Source organism: Salvia splendens, chromosome 2 (assembly GCF_004379255.2).
Source record: "Salvia splendens isolate huo1 chromosome 2, SspV2, whole genome shotgun sequence".
In the NCBI taxonomy this organism is placed as follows: domain Eukaryota; kingdom Viridiplantae; phylum Streptophyta; class Magnoliopsida; order Lamiales; family Lamiaceae; genus Salvia; species Salvia splendens.
In genome coordinates, this window is record NC_056033.1 from 15,944,323 (window position 1) to 15,962,564 (window position 18,242).

Consider the following 18,242-nt stretch of genomic DNA (forward strand, 5'->3'; position numbering starts at 1 on the left):
TTTCAATTTTGAAAACTCTTTCTTTCTATTAAGGTGAGACTCATTCTCCACTAACAATACTTTAATTACTTTTTCTCTCTACCTCTCTCTTACTTTACCTATTTTGCATTAAAACTCGTGTCAATCCCAAAGTGCATATTATTTAGGGATGGATGAAGTATATATTACTTTTATAATAGAATGTGAGTAAATAAGTTAGTGGAAAGTGAGGTGTATACCTAATATTCATAGTAAAAGTGAACCAGTACTTCTAATGACAGACGAACTAAAATGATAAACTTGGATTCCTAATAGTGGACGGGGGTAGTTGATATTGATTCATTGTACTTAAGTTGACACTATAGATTCTATGGGATAGACACTCTAACTTGTCATTGTTGCATTAGTCGCACACTTGTGGGATAGCTTTAGTTGTAATATAAAAACGAGGCAGTGTGTGAGTGTGCAATTTAGAATTTACTTTATCGTAACGCAATATTTACGTAATTATAACATCGAAATTGAAAATGTATATCACTATACGCAAATTACGTAAATTCGGCTAGAACTTGAGAGAATTAAGGTATTATTATAACTAATTGTTATATTAGTGGACAAAATTACCCTTAAGCATTATGATAATTAATAAATTTATTTAACACTTGGCATCAATTACCCTTAAGCATTATGATAATTAATTAAATTTAATTAACACGTAGCATTATGATAATTGATATTTATCTTGATTACGCAATAAAACACATTTGTTCTTGGCTATGCAATAAAATCTAGTTTTATCACTAATTCTAAAATATTGATGATACAACTTCTTGTCCTATATCAAATTCTATAAGATTGATGATTCAACTTCTTGTTCTATATCATTTAAGAACAAATATTATAATCCAACCTAATAATTATTCGTGTATTCAACTCTAACAAAATAAACAAACTGCACAATATTATCTGCTGTACAATTATGGAAAATAAAAATATTAAAATTCAAGCGAAAAATGCCACTTGTGCTTTCTGGCCGGCCAACTGCACAATCACTCATTAATTAAAATAGAGTTGGAGATTTCTAAAATAGGTCTCATCATTTGTTCACTTCGACAAATCAATTTATTAAAGACGCAAAATTAGGGACGCAATTAGTTGGCATATAGGGACACATTTTAAAAAGCGTCTCAAGAGTAATAGGGATAATTTTTAAAAGCGTCTCAAAGATTAATTTACCGACGCTCCTTATTATAATTTGGCACGCCACGAATAAGGTCACTTTTTAAAGTATAGGTGATATATTTAGTAATGCAAAATAACGTCCTTAATTGAATAAAAAAACGTCTTCATCGATAAAATTTTTTTGTAGTGCGTTATATGGTTTGTAAATAGAGTTTGGGATTTCTAAAATAGGTCTCATCATTTGTTGAGCTCATCAATCTTATAATTAAAGAAAGTTATTTTAATGTGATCAACTGGTATATATACAAAATTATAGTACTAATGGTTATCGATATAACATAAACATCAGTTAATTAATTTGCACATCAGCCATTATATGCATATTGACTAAAGAGAATGGACATAATCAGCATATATATTATGTAATTTAACTACGATTTATTTACACTTACATGTTTCGTGAGCACATGGTGTGAACGGTGATGTTGTACGTATACAAAACTTGGTATAGAATAAAATATGGGAAAGCAATGGCGGATCCAGAAAACTTTTATCGTGGGGTTGAAAATAGTAAAAATTTAATAATAAATAATATTTAAATAATTATTATTTAGAAAATAACTTATAATTATATAGTATTATCTTTATTAAATAAAATTAAAATTACAGGAGACCGGCTACTATAATATATAATAATTATAATAAACTATAAACACATTTTGCAAAATTTAAACTGCTAAAGCTATATGGCAGAATTTAAATAGTCTAATATAGAAGAAAAGTACAAATTTACATATAACAAAACTTTTTAGCGCAAAATAAAAATTAAATTGCACAATATATTTAGGATTTCTATTAAAAAACTAGGAAAAAGAATTACAGCAAATAAAATACTAGGCATCAAAGCAATATATATATAGGAACTTCACATTTGTTTTAGTTATAAATATTTTTCTGACTAGGCACTTCCTTTCACTATTTCCTTAGTTATCGGAAAACTCTACGACTCTACATTTACAGCCTTCTTCCATGATATTTATTGTATTCTTACGATTATTGGTTTTCTTCCCTAATCCAACACAAAATTGGTTTCATAATTAGTCTTATCTGGGCTGAGTTGCATATCTAATTCATCGATTGGCTATTGACAGTTTGGGGCAGACCTGCCGACCGTGGGGTCGCCGGCAGCTTCGAAGAACTCTGACCATGGATATTTCCGGTTACTATGGCACTGTGGGAAAATTATCTAAACTATCTTAAATTATTCATGTATATATTAAAATCATATAATACTAGAAATAATGACATAATAACTTTCAATTTTGTATAATTTCAAAAGTAAACAACTTGAATTAATAAAATACTAATAATTCCTCCATTTTTAAACAAATACTAATGTAAAGATGGTGAGAAACAATCTTATTTCATATTTTGATTTTAAATCTTCTTTTTGTGAAACTCTTCTCGGATTGGTTCAATATATGCATGGATGTCATGTGGAACGTCGATTTCTACTCTCAAATCTTTAATTATAGATTGAAAACAAAACTGAGAATAAAAGATTTGCAATAAAACACATAGTCCATTAACTCATCCATATATACCATCGTGCAAATAGATCAACAACTCTCAATTGCTCATAGGCTAACAAAGAAGCTCTACATATCAACACCAACTCCTCAATCTGAACATAGATGCAATGAGAAGGATAAGAATCTGGATCTGTTGAAACAGCGTGAAGCAACACCAAAAAGAAATCCTCAACATATTCTTTCACCATATCCTAGTTACTCAACCACACTATTTGCCTTCCCATACAAATTTTAAACAACATGCAAGAGGATAGAGAATCATCCGATTTTGAACGGAGAGAAATATCAAACAAACATCTTAATAGGTGACTAAAACGAGAGAAACTTGGATCATACAAATCCAATGAACAAAGGATGCAAACTTGGATCATACAAACTTGGATCATACAAACCCAATGAGCAAAGTTAAAAAAAAAACGAGACAGAAAACAAAGAATGAGATTGAGATTGAGTAACAGATTTGAGATTTCAGACGGAAATTTCAAAGCCGAAGAGAGAGAACTGAATTAGAAATGGGTCACTCACCCCTTAAAAGGCCTTTTAAGGGGGAGGGTTATCCACACTTATATAGAGGAGCTATGTCACGACCACAACTCCCTAGTGATAGTGAGCGCAGCTATAACGGGACCAAAATAGTCTCCAATGAAAAGGATCAACATAAGGGATAAGTCAAACTCAAAACATTAATTCTGAAGGCGAAGATTAGGGATGTCAATGTAACCCGGAACCCGCGGGCCGGCCCGAATAACCCGATAAAAATACAGGGTTACCGTTGTAATTTCGCAGCTAGAATTTAAAATCGGGTCATTCGGGCTGACCTGTTCGGGTTGTCAAGTTAGGCGGGCTGACCCGTTCGGGTTACGGGTCGGCCCGTCGGGTTGAAGGCTTCTGCACAACGAGCAGTTTTTGTAACGGTCATAACTTTCTCTACAAAGCTCCGATTGAGGCGTGCAATATATCCACGCGAAACTTTTTCGAAGATGAAGAGTATGATATGCATTAGGGGTTTATCAGACTTCAAAATCAAGAAAAACATTGAGTCAAACAAGGCTGTTGCACATCCACATATTTTGTATACATTTTCTAATCCATTTTTTATCATTTCTCAACAAACATGTAAACATACCAAAATATAGAAATATAATCAAAATCATCCAAGACAACCCTCTAAAACCATGCAAAATCCAAATACGTCAACCGACTATATAAGATCACGAAAAAAATCACTATGTGGTCCATGGATTCATAAATACTCGTATATAAAAGCTTTCATTTAGTATATTTCCAATATAATAGTGCAAAGTGTTTTGGCACTGCTTCGTTGTGACGCCCCGAATTTTATTCCTTTTAGTTGGATTTAATCGGATTTAATAGCTCGACTAATTCTCGTTTGGAGGACGTAGAATTTTCATTATTCGGCGTTGGAACAAATCAAGCTTATTGAAAGAATTTGAGTACAAAGGAAAAATTTCAAGAATAAAAGTAATTGGGATACTTTTATTAAGGAAAAGTGAGTGCATACAAATAACTCTACATCCAAATGCTTAATTAAGGAAATACTACACCCCATTCCTTGAGCTACAAATTCAAGTATTACATAAAAATGGACATACAATTTTTATCTACTCCAAAACTAGGGTGAGTAGGGAAGTAGGACAAAATGGTGAAGCAAGCCAATTCCTTCCCCTATCCTCCTCGATCTTGGGAGGTGCACAAAGAGCCAAAAGGGCAGCTGTGTACCTACAATTTACACAAAAAAGAGTATTAGAATTGTAGACACTTAGGTGAAGGAAAGAGAAGAGGCAAGCTAAAAAAAAGAAAGAAAACATGGAGAAGAACCAGGCTGAGTGGAACAGCCGAAAGGCTGCCCCCATGGGTAGAGAGGCAGCCATTTGTCACATTTCCATCTTAGACCAAAATAGGAGCCAAGACAAATGAGCATAGGTGAAATGAGCTCACTGTACATACTAAAAAAAGGAATGTGGATCAGGTACTCCTTTCCATCAACCGAGGCTCACGGGAAAGTCAAAGAAGGACTTCCTTCCCTCAAGAATTTCACCAAAGTAGGCAGGGAAGCCTATTCAACAAGCTCAAAAGAAGAAGAAACATGTAGTTCAAAGTAGCAAGTTACACTCCCCAAACCTGCCACAAATGATAAGGAAATCTGCCTATAAATACCGTCACCCCTCTCCCCACTCCACACTCATTTTCTGCCAAACCTGCGCAAGGCGAGGAGTGCGACGGAGTGAGGGACGGCGGCACGAGGCGACGACAGCAAAGAGGGCAGCCAAGAAAACCAAGAGAGTTCACCAAGTGAGGTAACTTCCTTGACACCCCCTTGCATCATATAGACAAATAAGATAGCACAAGAACCTAGACTTGCTCAATAGGATTCATCACAGTTCGGAAGCAATCACAGTAGGTAGAACCTCATCAAACAATGAACAACAAGAGATAACAAGCTTCTCCCCGAGCCTTCTTAAACAACCCCACGAGATCATAATCGATGAACAAAGTGCGCTTAGCCACTGTTTAACTCTCAAAAATTTAGAAAAAGGGGGAAAGGGGAGGGTGACTTAGCTTGTGCTCGCACCGCGACGGTGATCGATTGACGACGGAGCTCCGGAGCAGCACCGCGGGGCAGTGGCGACTGGTGCTGATGCCGCCGAGTGAAGATAGAAAGAGGGGCGATGGTGTCGCTGAGCTCGACGGAGATCGCGAGCACAGAGCCGACGGGCTGCCGCTGGCGAATTCAGCCGAGAGAGAGAGAGAGGCTGCCGAGCGATGGACTCTCCGGCGACGAGGCTTCCGTCGTAACAACGGTGGTGGTAGAGTCCGAGAGATGTAGCCGGAGGAAAATAAGGCAGCCTTTGATGCCGAAAGCTCACGGAGGAGGTGACGCCTCCATTCGAGGGCCGACAGAAACGGCGGAGCACGCACCGGCGGCGGCGTGAGCCGCGGAAGAAGGCGAAACCGGCGGAGCTCCAGTGGCTTGAACAGAGGGCGATGACGCTGGAGGAGGGCGCGAACGGCGGCGACTGATCCTCGCCGGAATTGACGTCGAGATAGGGGGAATGCTGTGGTGTGTTTCAATTAGGGATTTGGAAGAGAGAATTGGATAAAATAAAATTTGAGGTTTTGGCAGAGAGAGAGAAGCCGACGGGTTTGGAGGAGAGGAGTATAGGCCTTATGCCTTTTTAATTTGTTGGATTTGGGTCACTTTATTGTGGGCCAAAAGAGTAATTCGTTTTGGGCCCTAATTAAATTGATTAGTATGGGCCAAGTTTGTAATCATTTGGGCCGAGATTTAATTGTGAGGAGTTAGAATTAATTTAAGAACTTGAGCTTGGAGCTTAGTTAAATAAATTTCCCGAATAAGTTATTGAGTTCTCGAGGATGGAAAATATTAAAATTGGAGACGCGAAGGGCCGACCGGCGTCGCCCCGCGACGCCATTGGCGGCCTTAAGAAAAATCCTAAGAAGAAGGAATTTAAGGAGGGATTTTAAGAATCCACATTTATTAAGAAAAATAGAATTTCTCCAAGATAAATAAAGCAAATAATTAAATGCGGTCGCACGATAAAGCCGAGTTAGGATTTAAGGAAAAATCATATAAGCCGAGACTAAGAGATAGATGCTATCCTATAGGATGCATGCATTCTTGTTCAGAAAAATAGTTCAAGTACTAATTAGCGTGTTACGCTATTTATTTCTAAAGGAGAATTTATACAAGGGCAAGTGAGGCCAAACGAGGAATTTTAATTGGAGATAAGCATACTAGGTGGGCTTTCTTTTAATATCCGGTACTATAGTGTGGATATAAAGCAAATACTTTTGAAGTTATGAAATATCATATTTTCTCAAAATGGAACTGTGATTATTTTTTTAAGTTAATGTCATGCCATAAAAAGTTTGTTGTTGAGACCTGTCTGTTGGTGCTATATGCCTTGGGTTCTGGCGATGCCAAACCATGAATGAATTCGGTGATGAACGAATTCGGTGATGAACAAGTTCGGTGACGAACGAATTCGGTGATGAACGAATTCGGTGATGAACAACTTCGGTGACGAACGAATTCGGTGATGAACGAATTCGGTGATGAACAAATTCGGTAACGAACGAATTCGGTGATGAACGAATTCGGTGATGAACAAATGAGGTGACGAACGAATTCGGTGATGAACGAATTCGGTGACGAACTAATTCGGTGATGAACGAATTCAGTGATGAACAAATTCGGTGACGAACGAATTCATCACCGAATTCGGTGATGAACGGATTCGGGGATGAACAAATTCGGCGATGAACAAATTCGGTGATGAACAAATTTGGTGACGAACGAATTCGGTGATGAACGATGAACGATGAATGATGAATGATTAAAGAACTTAGTCTGTAGATGAACTTTTAGCTCACAAAAGAATTTAGTATGCTCGGACCTTTTAAGAAAAATCCCCGTGTGATACTGTTGATGGATGAAAACTTATATTTGTATGTTTTGTTTTCGGCACGTGTCCACTGAGTACTCCTGTACTCAGCCCTGCATGTATTTATAAATGTGCAGGTTGAACGTCAAGATGGAGAAGAATTGATCGGAGTCGATGCTACTAAATAGCATGTGGATTTCTCGACGATTCGTGTCTTCATACACGAAGTCGTTTAATAGGGACCTCTTTTCCGCTGCATATATATTTTGTGTTAAGTGAGAATATTATAGTCTCACCTTCGAACTCTGATTTAGTTGCTATGGTGAATGATTCTATTTTGAGATCTTGTAATCAAATACTTGGCTTCTAATTTGTGGTATCAATTGATTGGCCTTTCGGCAAGTCCCTTGAGTTTTTTCCTCGTTTCGTTAATTCTGCTTATTAGTCACGGATTTCCCTCCTTTGCTATCATTAGCAAAGTGCGGTCGTGACATTCGTCATTGAATTATGCATACTTTGATGATTCTTAAAATAAAGATAAATTATTATTTGACTTATTTACAGCTGGAATAAATTAAATTTGACCAATCATAATTCAAGAAAACTTAGAATTACTCCAATTAGCTAGCATCTTAATAATTCACTCTTTAATAATTCAAAATATTTTTGTTATATATACGATGCACCTCTCACGTTATGAAAATTTTATTCAATTTTCTACGAATTGATTTATGTTTGAATTTTGAAACAAAGTGTTGATTTATGTTTTAAATATATAAACATAAACATACTATTGATTGATATTTTGTAAATAATTATGTAATGGATAAGTTATTTAAATTTAAATAACTTAATCTTTTTAAAGAATATTAAAGAAAATTAAAAATACGTATTTCATTGTTGAATGATTAATTAAAAATATGTATATAATTAAAGAAAATTTAAAATACGTATTATTTTTTTGAAAATATTAAAAGAATTAAAAATACGCATTGGCCCGAATAACCAGGTGGGTTAGCCCGAAACCCGAAGGGTTAGGGTTAGGGTCGACTTTTTATAACTCGAAAAAATCATAACCCGAATAGCCTGTACCCGAATGGCCCGACAACCCGAACGGGTTGGCCCGATTGACATCCCTAGCAAAGATGGTACATAGTCAGAATAAAATTAGATTATAATAACTGGGTTCATAATTCCTAGTACATAGTCCTATTGCAGCGGAAGAGTCCGAGACAAAATAGCATGTATGAAGACATACTACTTTGGACTACCTATTGCTACTTATTAATAATCATTTCCCAACACCTTCGCCTCCTCGTACACGCTCAACCTGCACGTTAGAAAAAAACCTGCAGAGCTGAGTACTTGATATACTCAGTGGACATAGTGCCAAAATATATGTTCCTTTTTATTTGTTAGCCATAGTTGAGTGAACACGGGGTTTTCATTTTAAAAGACCCGAGTCACTAAATTCCTTTCATTTCATAAAATTGATTGCGCAATCGCATAAACATAGATACCATATCTGAACGTATGTGAACCGGGAATGTGGCCACATTCCACGACGGTCACTGGACTGACCAACTCGAAAGCTAGCTCACAATTCTCATATGTGTACACTAGTCCAAGTAGGGTTTGCGGCCCTACTGAGACCCGAATTCGATTTAACATGATTGGCATAGCCAAGCATATAGTTAATTGTAAAAGCAAAATATGGCATGACAAACATGTTTAGAAAAGATTCAGATTTTCATACTAAAATCACGTTTTGAAAAGAATGTCCACCTCAAAAGCTATCTCTTTAGCCAAGCAGACTCCTTGAGTTGATTTTAAATGACGTGCGAAGACGACCCTTTAGAAAATATAATACTTAATTAGACTTGAAGAAGTCAAGAAAGTTTAAACGTGAATGCGTCCTAAGTGCGTGCTTATTTTATTCTTTTTTTTCGTTTCTTATTTTCTAAAAGTTCTAGAGTCTTCGAACAATAATTAAATCGGGCGATTTAATTAAAAAGAAGTAATGTCATTACCTTTGGGAGAGTTATTTTCCATGTAATTTATTCAACGTCTAAATTAACAAAAATTGAAAGTTTCTACAACTTAATTAAATCCAGGGATTTAATCCTTATCGTTCGACCGTCAAGGGATTTAATTCGTGACCCACTACCGAGGCCCGTCTATTTTAATCTCATGAACTACCATAACAATTAATCTTATATTAATTTCAGCCCAAAACCTCATCACACTTCAGCCCATTAATTAAACACCATGACCCAAAAATACTCCTAAAACACCATGAAATTGTAATCCCTAATTTAGGTCACTTCCCCACCTCTTTCACTCTCTTCGCCGCCGGCTAGGTTCCTCGCTTGCATCGCCGAAGTTCCGCCGGTCTCGTCTCCCCGGCCCTCTCTCTCAATCCTTCTCTGTTCTCAAATTTTAAGATCCTTCAGCTTGGAGTGAAGAGCAGCGGCGGTTCTCCTCCGTCGAGCTCTCTCCCTCGCGCGTGGAGGCTCAGAGGCCCGCTGCCGCTTCTACGCCGGCACTCGCTCGTCACCGAACAGACCCTCATTCTCAAGCTAAGTCTTACTTTTCCTTTTATCTTAATTTTATTATGTTAAGAGTTGGATGAAAGTGGCAGTAGCACATTTATTTGTTGCTTATCATTAATTGGAGTTAGCACATTGGTTTTGAAGTAGAGATACTGAAATTGCCCTATGTCTTGCCTACTGGAAATGTTTCTGAAATGAGTAAATGAGCATGCTTGGGCAGATCGTATGCTTCTACAGATGAAACATGAAAGATGAGGAAAAAGTGATTTTTGATCTCATTTAGGACTTAGCATGCTGTGAAGGGTTTGCCTAGGCTATGTCTCCATGCTTTAAGTGTGTCTAAGAGAGAATGAGAAGGTTAAAACGAGAAAGGTGTGTGTGATTACCTGCTAGAAAGAGCTGAGATTGTAGTTCTTCTTGCTGGACTTAAACAAAACTTCCTCTCACTCTCTAGCTCTCTCTCGATGTTGTGAGAAAACTGATATGTGATGGGGTTGTGAAACTGATTGGGAGGTATATGTGTATATATATGTATTGGAGTTTGTTGGGATTTTGACGGAGATCACATCTGAAACTCTTCGGCTCTTTGTTAGCTATTTTTGGCGATTTATGGAGTATGTACTCATGAGAAATAAATGGGATGTCCCCTGCATTAGTTGTCCACCTGTAGCAGATCCTCTTTTGATGATCTTCATTCTACTTTGTTTGGTTTGATTTGTTGCAGATAGTACTTGGACAGAAGGCAAAGCTGTTGGGAGTCGGAGATGCTGCAGGCAAGCATTGACTTACCTTCTTGGGTAAGTCCTTGGTCCTCCATTGTTAAAGGGGTTGTCTCTTTTCCTCTAATAAGAGTTTCATTTAAATCCTCTTGTTCCTTAGCAGTGTTATTAATGGCGTAAGACGGCTTACGGCGGTCGGTCAAAAAACCGCCATAGGGATATGGCGGTTGGCATGGCAGTATTATGCCGTAAATGGCGGTCAATAAATTAACAAATAAATAAAATACAAAACATAACATAAGATGCAAAATTTTAAAAAAAATATAATATCCCAAATAAAAACCAATAGTTAAAACATAGTCTATGTTTAAAATTAAAGTCTTTCACTCAATATTCACTAATAAAAATGCAAAAACGGCAAAGTAAATGCAAATTCATGTCTTCACTCCTCATCCCCATCTTCATCATCAAGTGCCATGTAGTCATCCTCGTCATCTTCATATCCTTCTTCCTCCTCTTCTTGCTCAAACTCTTGCTCTAATTCTTCTTCGTCTGATTCATCTACAAGAGTCATCTCTTCGACCACATGCTGCAACTTTTCTTTTCCTTTACCTAATGTAGCTGCAGTCCGAGTATCTTTCTTGGAAGCTCGAACATAACTTGACGACGTGGAAGTGTCTTTTCTTTTTTTGGACCGAGTAAATGTGGTCGATTCTCCAATCCCTGAAGCGTCATATGCAATTTCCCAATCATGGGTATCACCATCAAAAACCAAATCTTGGCTAGTGCCAACAACTTCAGGATCATCCAGCTCGCCAACTAACCACACATTGCACTCATCAATATCTTTGAGTGAGATGGGATCAATCTTATCTCTAATACTGTACCTTTCGCACAACTTTTGGTTGTATTTAACCTACACCAAATCGTGCATCTTCTGATGTTCAAGCCTCCTTTTTTTGGAATGAATCTATCACATAAAAATAATTAAAACTTGTTAATTATTGAATTATATTAGAACTAAAAATCATACTTAAAAAACAACTAAAATGCTTACTTGCTCGAAAACACTCCAATTACGTTCACAGCCGGAAGCACTACAAGTTAAGCTCAAGATCTTTATTGCAAGCCTTTGCAAATGTGGAGCATCATATCCATATTTCTTCCACCATTGAGCTAAAAAAAACAATATAATATTGAACATTTGATAATCAAGTGTGAATCAAACATAAAAAAGTCCATGAAATTATAGTCACTTTGCTTTTCATGGGGAGACAGAGACAATCACGGTAATATATGTAACAATAATATCTATGCTTTTATATCATATTAAAATATATTAAAATTTAAAATATTTATGCAAAATAAAAAAATAGAATAAATAAATTCGCACCTGGAGCTAATCTCTTCCTATGCCGCACAGCGAATTCGTGACCAAACATGCCTTCACTACTTGTGTGCATTACCATCTCATCAAGTGCCTTGTCTTGGAGTTCTTTATTTGGCAGCAATCTTGCAACACATTCATATAAATCTATTAGTAACCTCACGGTCAAATTCCAATCTCTTATTTTCATAAAAGATGTCCGGATTTAAAATGTGTCCAGCTGCATGGAGCGGCCTGTGGAGCTGATAATTCCATCTATCATCAATGATCTTAAAAATATTTGCATATCTTTGTTCATTGTTGCTGAAAGATTTCATAATGGTTTCTTTCGCCGTCTCCATTGCCTCATAAATGTAGCCCATTGCTGGTTTCTTTTCACTATCCACCAATCGAAGAACTCGTACAAGGGGAGCCATGACTTTGAGAATGAATACCACGTGCCTCCAAAAAGAAGGCATCATGACTGTTTTAGTTGCTTCTCTTTCTTTAGCATCCTTAGACAGTTTGTTTTGCACCCATTCGTCGCAAGTAAACATCTTTCTAAGGTTGTCTTTTTGCTTGTGAATCCTTTCTAATGAAAGAAAGGAGGTAGCAAAACGGGTAATAGCTGGCCTCATCAATTCCTTCTTCTTTGTAAAACTTCTCAACAAACTCAAGGTAAAAGTGTGGCTATAAATATAGCCCACAAGAGCTACATCCCTTCGAATGGTATTCTTAACCAAAGGAATCTTACCAATATCTTCTAGCATGAGACCAATGCAGTGTGCTGCACACGAAGTCCAGTAAAGATGTCTTCTCTTCTCCATCAACATTTTTCCCGTGGCTACATGATTGCTCCCATTGTCCGTTACCACTTGGACAACATGTTCTTCACCGATCTCATCGACAAGCGAATCAAGTAGCTCAAACAACTTCTCTCCTGTCTTCGCAAAGCCGGTGGCATCAATAGATTTAACAGACACAGTGCCACAAGGTTAATTAACTAAAAAGTTGATTATAGTCCTTTGCTTACGATCTGTCCATCCATCCGGCATAATGCTACAACCATGCATTTTTCATTCGTCCTTCTTAGGTTCCAACAAAGTGTTAGTATACTCCAACTCTCTATTCAAAAGTGGAACTCGGATGTCATGAAAACTTGGTTTCGGCAAATGTTTTCCGAATGCACCAATGTCGTGAATCATATCTTCAAAGCTCTGCAACTTAACCACGTTGAATGATAACTCCGCTTGGTACCAAAATCGGGCTATGGACTGGTGAACTCGGGCCACTTCTTTTTTTTGTCCACAGATTCTCTTATGTTTAACTGACGCAATTTTTCTTTGCGTCTTTTTTGAGCTGGAGTCTCGGGTTTATTAAAAAATAAGTCAATATGCCCTTTATTTGAACAATCAGAACTCTTTTTCTGTTGAATTATTGGCTCATCTTCATCTTCATTACTATCCAGATCGAATGCTCTTGAATTACTAAGCATAGCTGATGAATTTGCTTTAGCTTTGTTTTTATAGCTTTCCCAGAGTTAGTCTTTAACCTCTTTCGTACATTTTGCACATGCATCAACTTTACCCATCTTCCCCATTAAATGCTCTTTACCTCTAGTAATTCCACCATTCATAATTTTCCCTCAATAGTTGCACATGACTTTGTTCGTAGATGTTGCTTCTACTTGAGTGCAGAATTTCCAACCCACATCTTTTTTGCCACCCGCCGAAGAAGATTATTCTTTAATTGACATTATTGCAAATTCCAACTACTGTATGTTTAAAGAAAAAGGATAACTTTATTATGAATATTAAAAGAGCAAAAACATCTATTAATATAGTGTGAGAATTCAATATGCATATTTTATTTTGAAATCATGCATAATGGAATGCATATACTGTCTCTTGCACCGATCAATACATTTTTATAATTTTTAAAATGTGGGCAATAACATAGCCTTGGGAATTTAAGCTCCTGCTGTCATCATAAGGACATGCATGATGCATGTTAATATATGTGTGGAACGTTTACATACAAAATAACATTAGTAATGGAAGTACTTAACCTAAAGTTAGTGGATACACTAATTAAATGGTGGAAGACAATAAGTATTAACCAAGACCTTCTTTCCTTTTTCTTTATCATCTTAATTATAATAACTTACCTCCTAATACTTTCTTTATTGCCTTTCATTATCATGTGCTACACATTCTTGCTTCGGTCTTATCGCACAATTATTATTTTTAATCAAACTAATGCATCTTTCGTTTTGTCTTTATTTTATGAGTGCTCTATAGTAGATAAATTTGGATATAAATTTGAACTTGGCAATGATTAATTAATGGGGATTCATCATCAGCGGCTGACGGATTTTGTGCCGTATAAGAAAAATTTATATGTGAAAAGTTTTAAATTTCGTTTTACTAATGTAGTAAATTTTAAAAGAATCTGTAAGGAAATTCGTTACCTTTTTAGATTTTATTTAATTTCCTTAACTTGAATGGGAATTTGTTAATTTAGGAAAAAGATATTGAGTTGGTACATTGTTCCGATTCCATGCATTATTGGTAGTGCCTAAGTTTTTATGTTTTTTAGTTATAGAGAACAATGTCCATCCATTTTATTATGCTTTATTTTATTCATCTTTTAAATTATTTTATTGTCAGTCTGTGTGTATTGGGGTGTTGGGTCAATGGTGGAAAGTGTGTGTTAATATAAGTGTGGCACGTTTACATACAAAATAACATTAGTAATGGAAGCACTTAAACTAAAGTTAGTGGATACACTAATTAAATGATGGAAGACAATAAGTATGGATACACTAATTAAATGGTGGAAGACAATAAGTATTAACCAATTTCAACTAATATCAATCATTATTTCACCTCGTCAAAATAATTTCATCGAGAAACTCTACAATTCAACATGCATACATAAATTATCCATCAAAATTGTAAAAGACTTACCTTGTATTCGAAATAGATGTTCTAGAAGTCAAAGAATTGATCTTCACTGTCGATTGTAGTTTCAAATTAACTTCGGTCACAACAGAGAGTAAGTTATGCTTTTCGTTGGAAGAATTCTTAATTTGGGAGTTGAGGGAGAGTCATGCTTTCTGGTAGAAACTCCCATAAACCCTATAAATAAACTGTCTATAATGGTCAGTGGGCTAGGTTACATGTCCCGTGGACTGAATAGTAGGATAAGTGGGGTAAGTGGGTTCATTTTACAAGGCAAAGGCATCTCGACCACCATGAGAGCCATATCCCGCCATGGCGCTACATGAATGGCGGCCGCCATTCAAAAAAGGGAGTAAACTGCCATATCACATAGTGGCGGTGGCGTTGAGCCTGGAAACTGCCACCGCCATCCGCCACGGCGCCGCCATCTCTGCTTTTTAATAACACTGTTCCTTAGCAATTTAATAGTTTGTTTTATCTTGCAGGTGAGGGAAGAGGGCTTGGCTACCATGCTGCTGTTTGAGACGTGGGCTTGCTGCCCCGGGCCCGAGAGCTGATCCGACGTGGGCCGCGGTTTTGGGCTTGGGCATAGAGGCCTGAAGTGCAATTAATATGAGATTTTGTTCTTCTTAAACTCTTTGGCCCATCCAAGAGTATTTGTAATAGAATAGTGTTCCGCATGTTTCCTTCTATTCGTGAATCACGCATGAAACGATCATATAGAGATTAATGTATTTTGTTTTCGAGCACTTTCAGCTCGAGATAAATATCATCGTTTTCCTTTCACTATGTTCATTTTATTTCTTAAACATTCCTTAAATTATTTTAGTTCATTCGATTATTTCATTAACTTTTGGTTTTGCGAACTATCAACATTAAACATTTATGAACGGTAAAAAAAATTTCCATTCCGAAACACAAGTCAAGAGAGCTAGGATTTATTAGTTCGACATTAACATTAACGAAAAAGAATAATGAAGGGGCGGGTATTACAAGCTAGGATCATCACCAAGTCGATGTGGAATAAGATTTAATAGTTTTAACACGCCCCCTCACGTGTGGGTCGGAATGACACATCGGACTTCTATCATGTGGGTAGGCAAGAGAAGAGATAAAGAGATAAAATCCATTATCGACTTGGGCCCGCTCTGGTACCATGTGAAAAATGGAGAAGAAGATGATGGATAAATCTCCATTGAAGGAGAATGAAGAAAATTGCAGATAAAATGCTTAACGAAGAGAGAGAACGAAAGGAGAGAGAAAGCGGGATTTTTCATTATGGACTACATTTTTAATAAGTGGTGTTTTCAAAAATACAATAAAAGCCATTTATATAGACTGATAAAAGTAACAAAATACCTATCTAATTACAAATTATTTTTCAATTTCAACAATAAGTAATAACTAGCTATATAACATCCATTTGTGATCATGATATACCTTAAGTGAAGAGCTCGTTTGTATTGGTTCATGCTATTTATCCGAGTGAGGTTTGAGCTTTAATTTATTTTTTAGTGTGATTCATCATTAATCATGTTATACGTTTCTAGAACTTGCTCGTTGTCAGCTTGAATTTACATAGTCGCTTAGCAATATTATTATAGTGATAAACCAAATCAGGAGCTACAATAATGTAGATTGGGGACTTGGACCACTGAGATTTATATTTGTTATAAATTTTTAATATATGATTGAGGTATAAAATATGTTAAAATTAGTGGGAACTAATCAAATCACTGCAATAAACTCGTGTTTGATTAGTGATACGAATGTGATCTTTGTATGCCAATCCTAATTTATTTTTTTTTTGTTATATTCTCTGTTCAGATAGAATGTCGAACTTGGCTTATAAAAGTTTGGTGGAAACTAATAAGTTGACTGGACCAAATTCCATGGATTGGCCCTTTTGTCTACGCTTGGTGCTATAACCATCTCTAGTAGTACTGCAAAACCCAAAATGAAATAGGAAAATGGCTCCAATCGTCCCGTAAAACCCATCATGTTTTAGATTTTTAAGCAAAATATATTTATTTTTAGATTTACATTAAAATAATCTGCACTTTATTGATTTTTTACGTTCAAAATCCAAACCATTCTATATTTATCATAATAGGAAAGAAGAGAACATAAATAAATACAGCAGAAAAATAAGCGTGTACTTCCTCCGTCCTAAGGAAGATGACCCCTTCCTTGGGTGGTACGAGATTTTATGCACTTTTATTTTGTGTATTAAGTGGAGAGAGTAAAGTAGAGAGATGGAATAAAGTAGAGATAAATGTGTTTCTATTTTAAGTAATGAGTCATCTTAGTTGGGACAAGCCAAAAAAGAAAGTTGGTCATCTTTAATGGGACGGAGGAAGTAACAAAAAAGAACACGAACGGAAATGGAGGGGAAAGAAATAGATTGAAATAATAGCCTAATTTAATTAGTGGGCTCTTATAGATTATTAATCCTATTAATATCAGTTAATTTATTTATTAGTGGGATCTTATAGATTATCAATCCTATTAATATTAAGTTAATTTAATAATTAGCCTAATTTAATTAGTGGGCTCATTTAGATTAGCCCATGTGAATGTACTATATAAACGTGTTTTTCTTTCTTTGCAGGTTAACTAGTATAGTTTAATTAGATCACACCTATAAGTTCCCTACATCCCACAATAGTAACTCACATTTTATATGAGCACAAGTTTAAGAAAAGTAAAAAATAGTGAGTTGGAAAAATTATTGTAATATGAGTTTCACTTTTTTATATTGGTTTTATAATAGAATGTGAGTTAAGTGAATTAGTAGAATGTGGACCTACTTATCATTTATGGTAAACGTGAAATGTGACTCTTATTATGGGACGGAACGAAATGAAAAAATATGACTCTTATTGCGGGACGGAGGAAGTACTAGTTTAGTTGAATAATATTAATCCTGGTTGAATTAGGTAATTTTAATTAGTTGGTATATTTTAATAAGATATGTTTCATTTATTTTTTTTATATTGAGATTAAATGAATTACCTCACAAGTTTATTTTAACAAGTTAATATATTATTTAATAATTTTATTATACTAATTTACTAACTGTTCAAAAATTAAAATTAAAATTTGACTTTACAAAACTAAACATCACTCTAGCTAGAATCATTTCTATAAGCAACAGCTAGAATATCTAGAATTTTGACTATAAACAGTGAATCTAATAATTAAGAATTATTCTTAAATTGAGATTGCTAATTAGTTACTCATTGATCTTAACCTTCGAATGGATATAACTAACAAATTCTATTTATAAATAGGATAGTGTTGGGGGTATAAAATTAATTGACCCAATTTATATGGTGACGTATTAAGTTATTTGCAACGTATCGAGAAATTTCGGAATATAGGTTTAAATTCGCTAACCTTTCAAGATAAGAGATTCAATTCGCTTACCTTTCGAAATATGGGTTCGAGACATGCGAATTA

The 18,242-nt window shown here is 35.7% G+C and overlaps 2 protein-coding genes and 1 long non-coding RNA gene across 3 annotated transcripts; 1 reads left to right on the forward strand and 2 right to left on the reverse strand.

Moving 5' to 3' along the window:
* Nucleotides 1–4,227: 4,227 nt before the first annotated feature.
* On the forward strand, nt 4,228–7,582 carry LOC121790085. The gene is made up of 2 exons (XR_006048194.1): nt 4,228–5,071; nt 7,318–7,582. It is a non-coding gene; the product is annotated as an uncharacterized LOC121790085 (long non-coding RNA).
* A 3,311-nt stretch (nt 7,583–10,893) lies between these two features.
* LOC121774651 (E3 ubiquitin-protein ligase HUWE1-like) lies at nt 10,894–11,920 on the reverse strand. Its single transcript, XM_042171507.1, has 3 exons — nt 11,845–11,920; nt 11,509–11,627; nt 10,894–11,367 (listed from the first exon to the last, which is right to left on the reverse strand). Exons 1-3 carry the CDS (start codon nt 11,918–11,920, stop codon nt 10,894–10,896), a joined length of 669 nt encoding a protein of 222 aa, XP_042027441.1.
* Nucleotides 11,921–11,975: 55 nt separating this feature from the next.
* On the reverse strand, nt 11,976–12,890 carry LOC121774667. The gene is made up of 2 exons (XM_042171522.1): nt 12,851–12,890; nt 11,976–12,757 (listed from the first exon to the last, which is right to left on the reverse strand). The coding sequence occupies exons 1-2, from the start codon at nt 12,888–12,890 to the stop codon at nt 11,976–11,978; spliced, it is 822 nt and encodes a 273-aa protein (XP_042027456.1).
* Nucleotides 12,891–18,242: the final 5,352 nt, after the last annotated feature.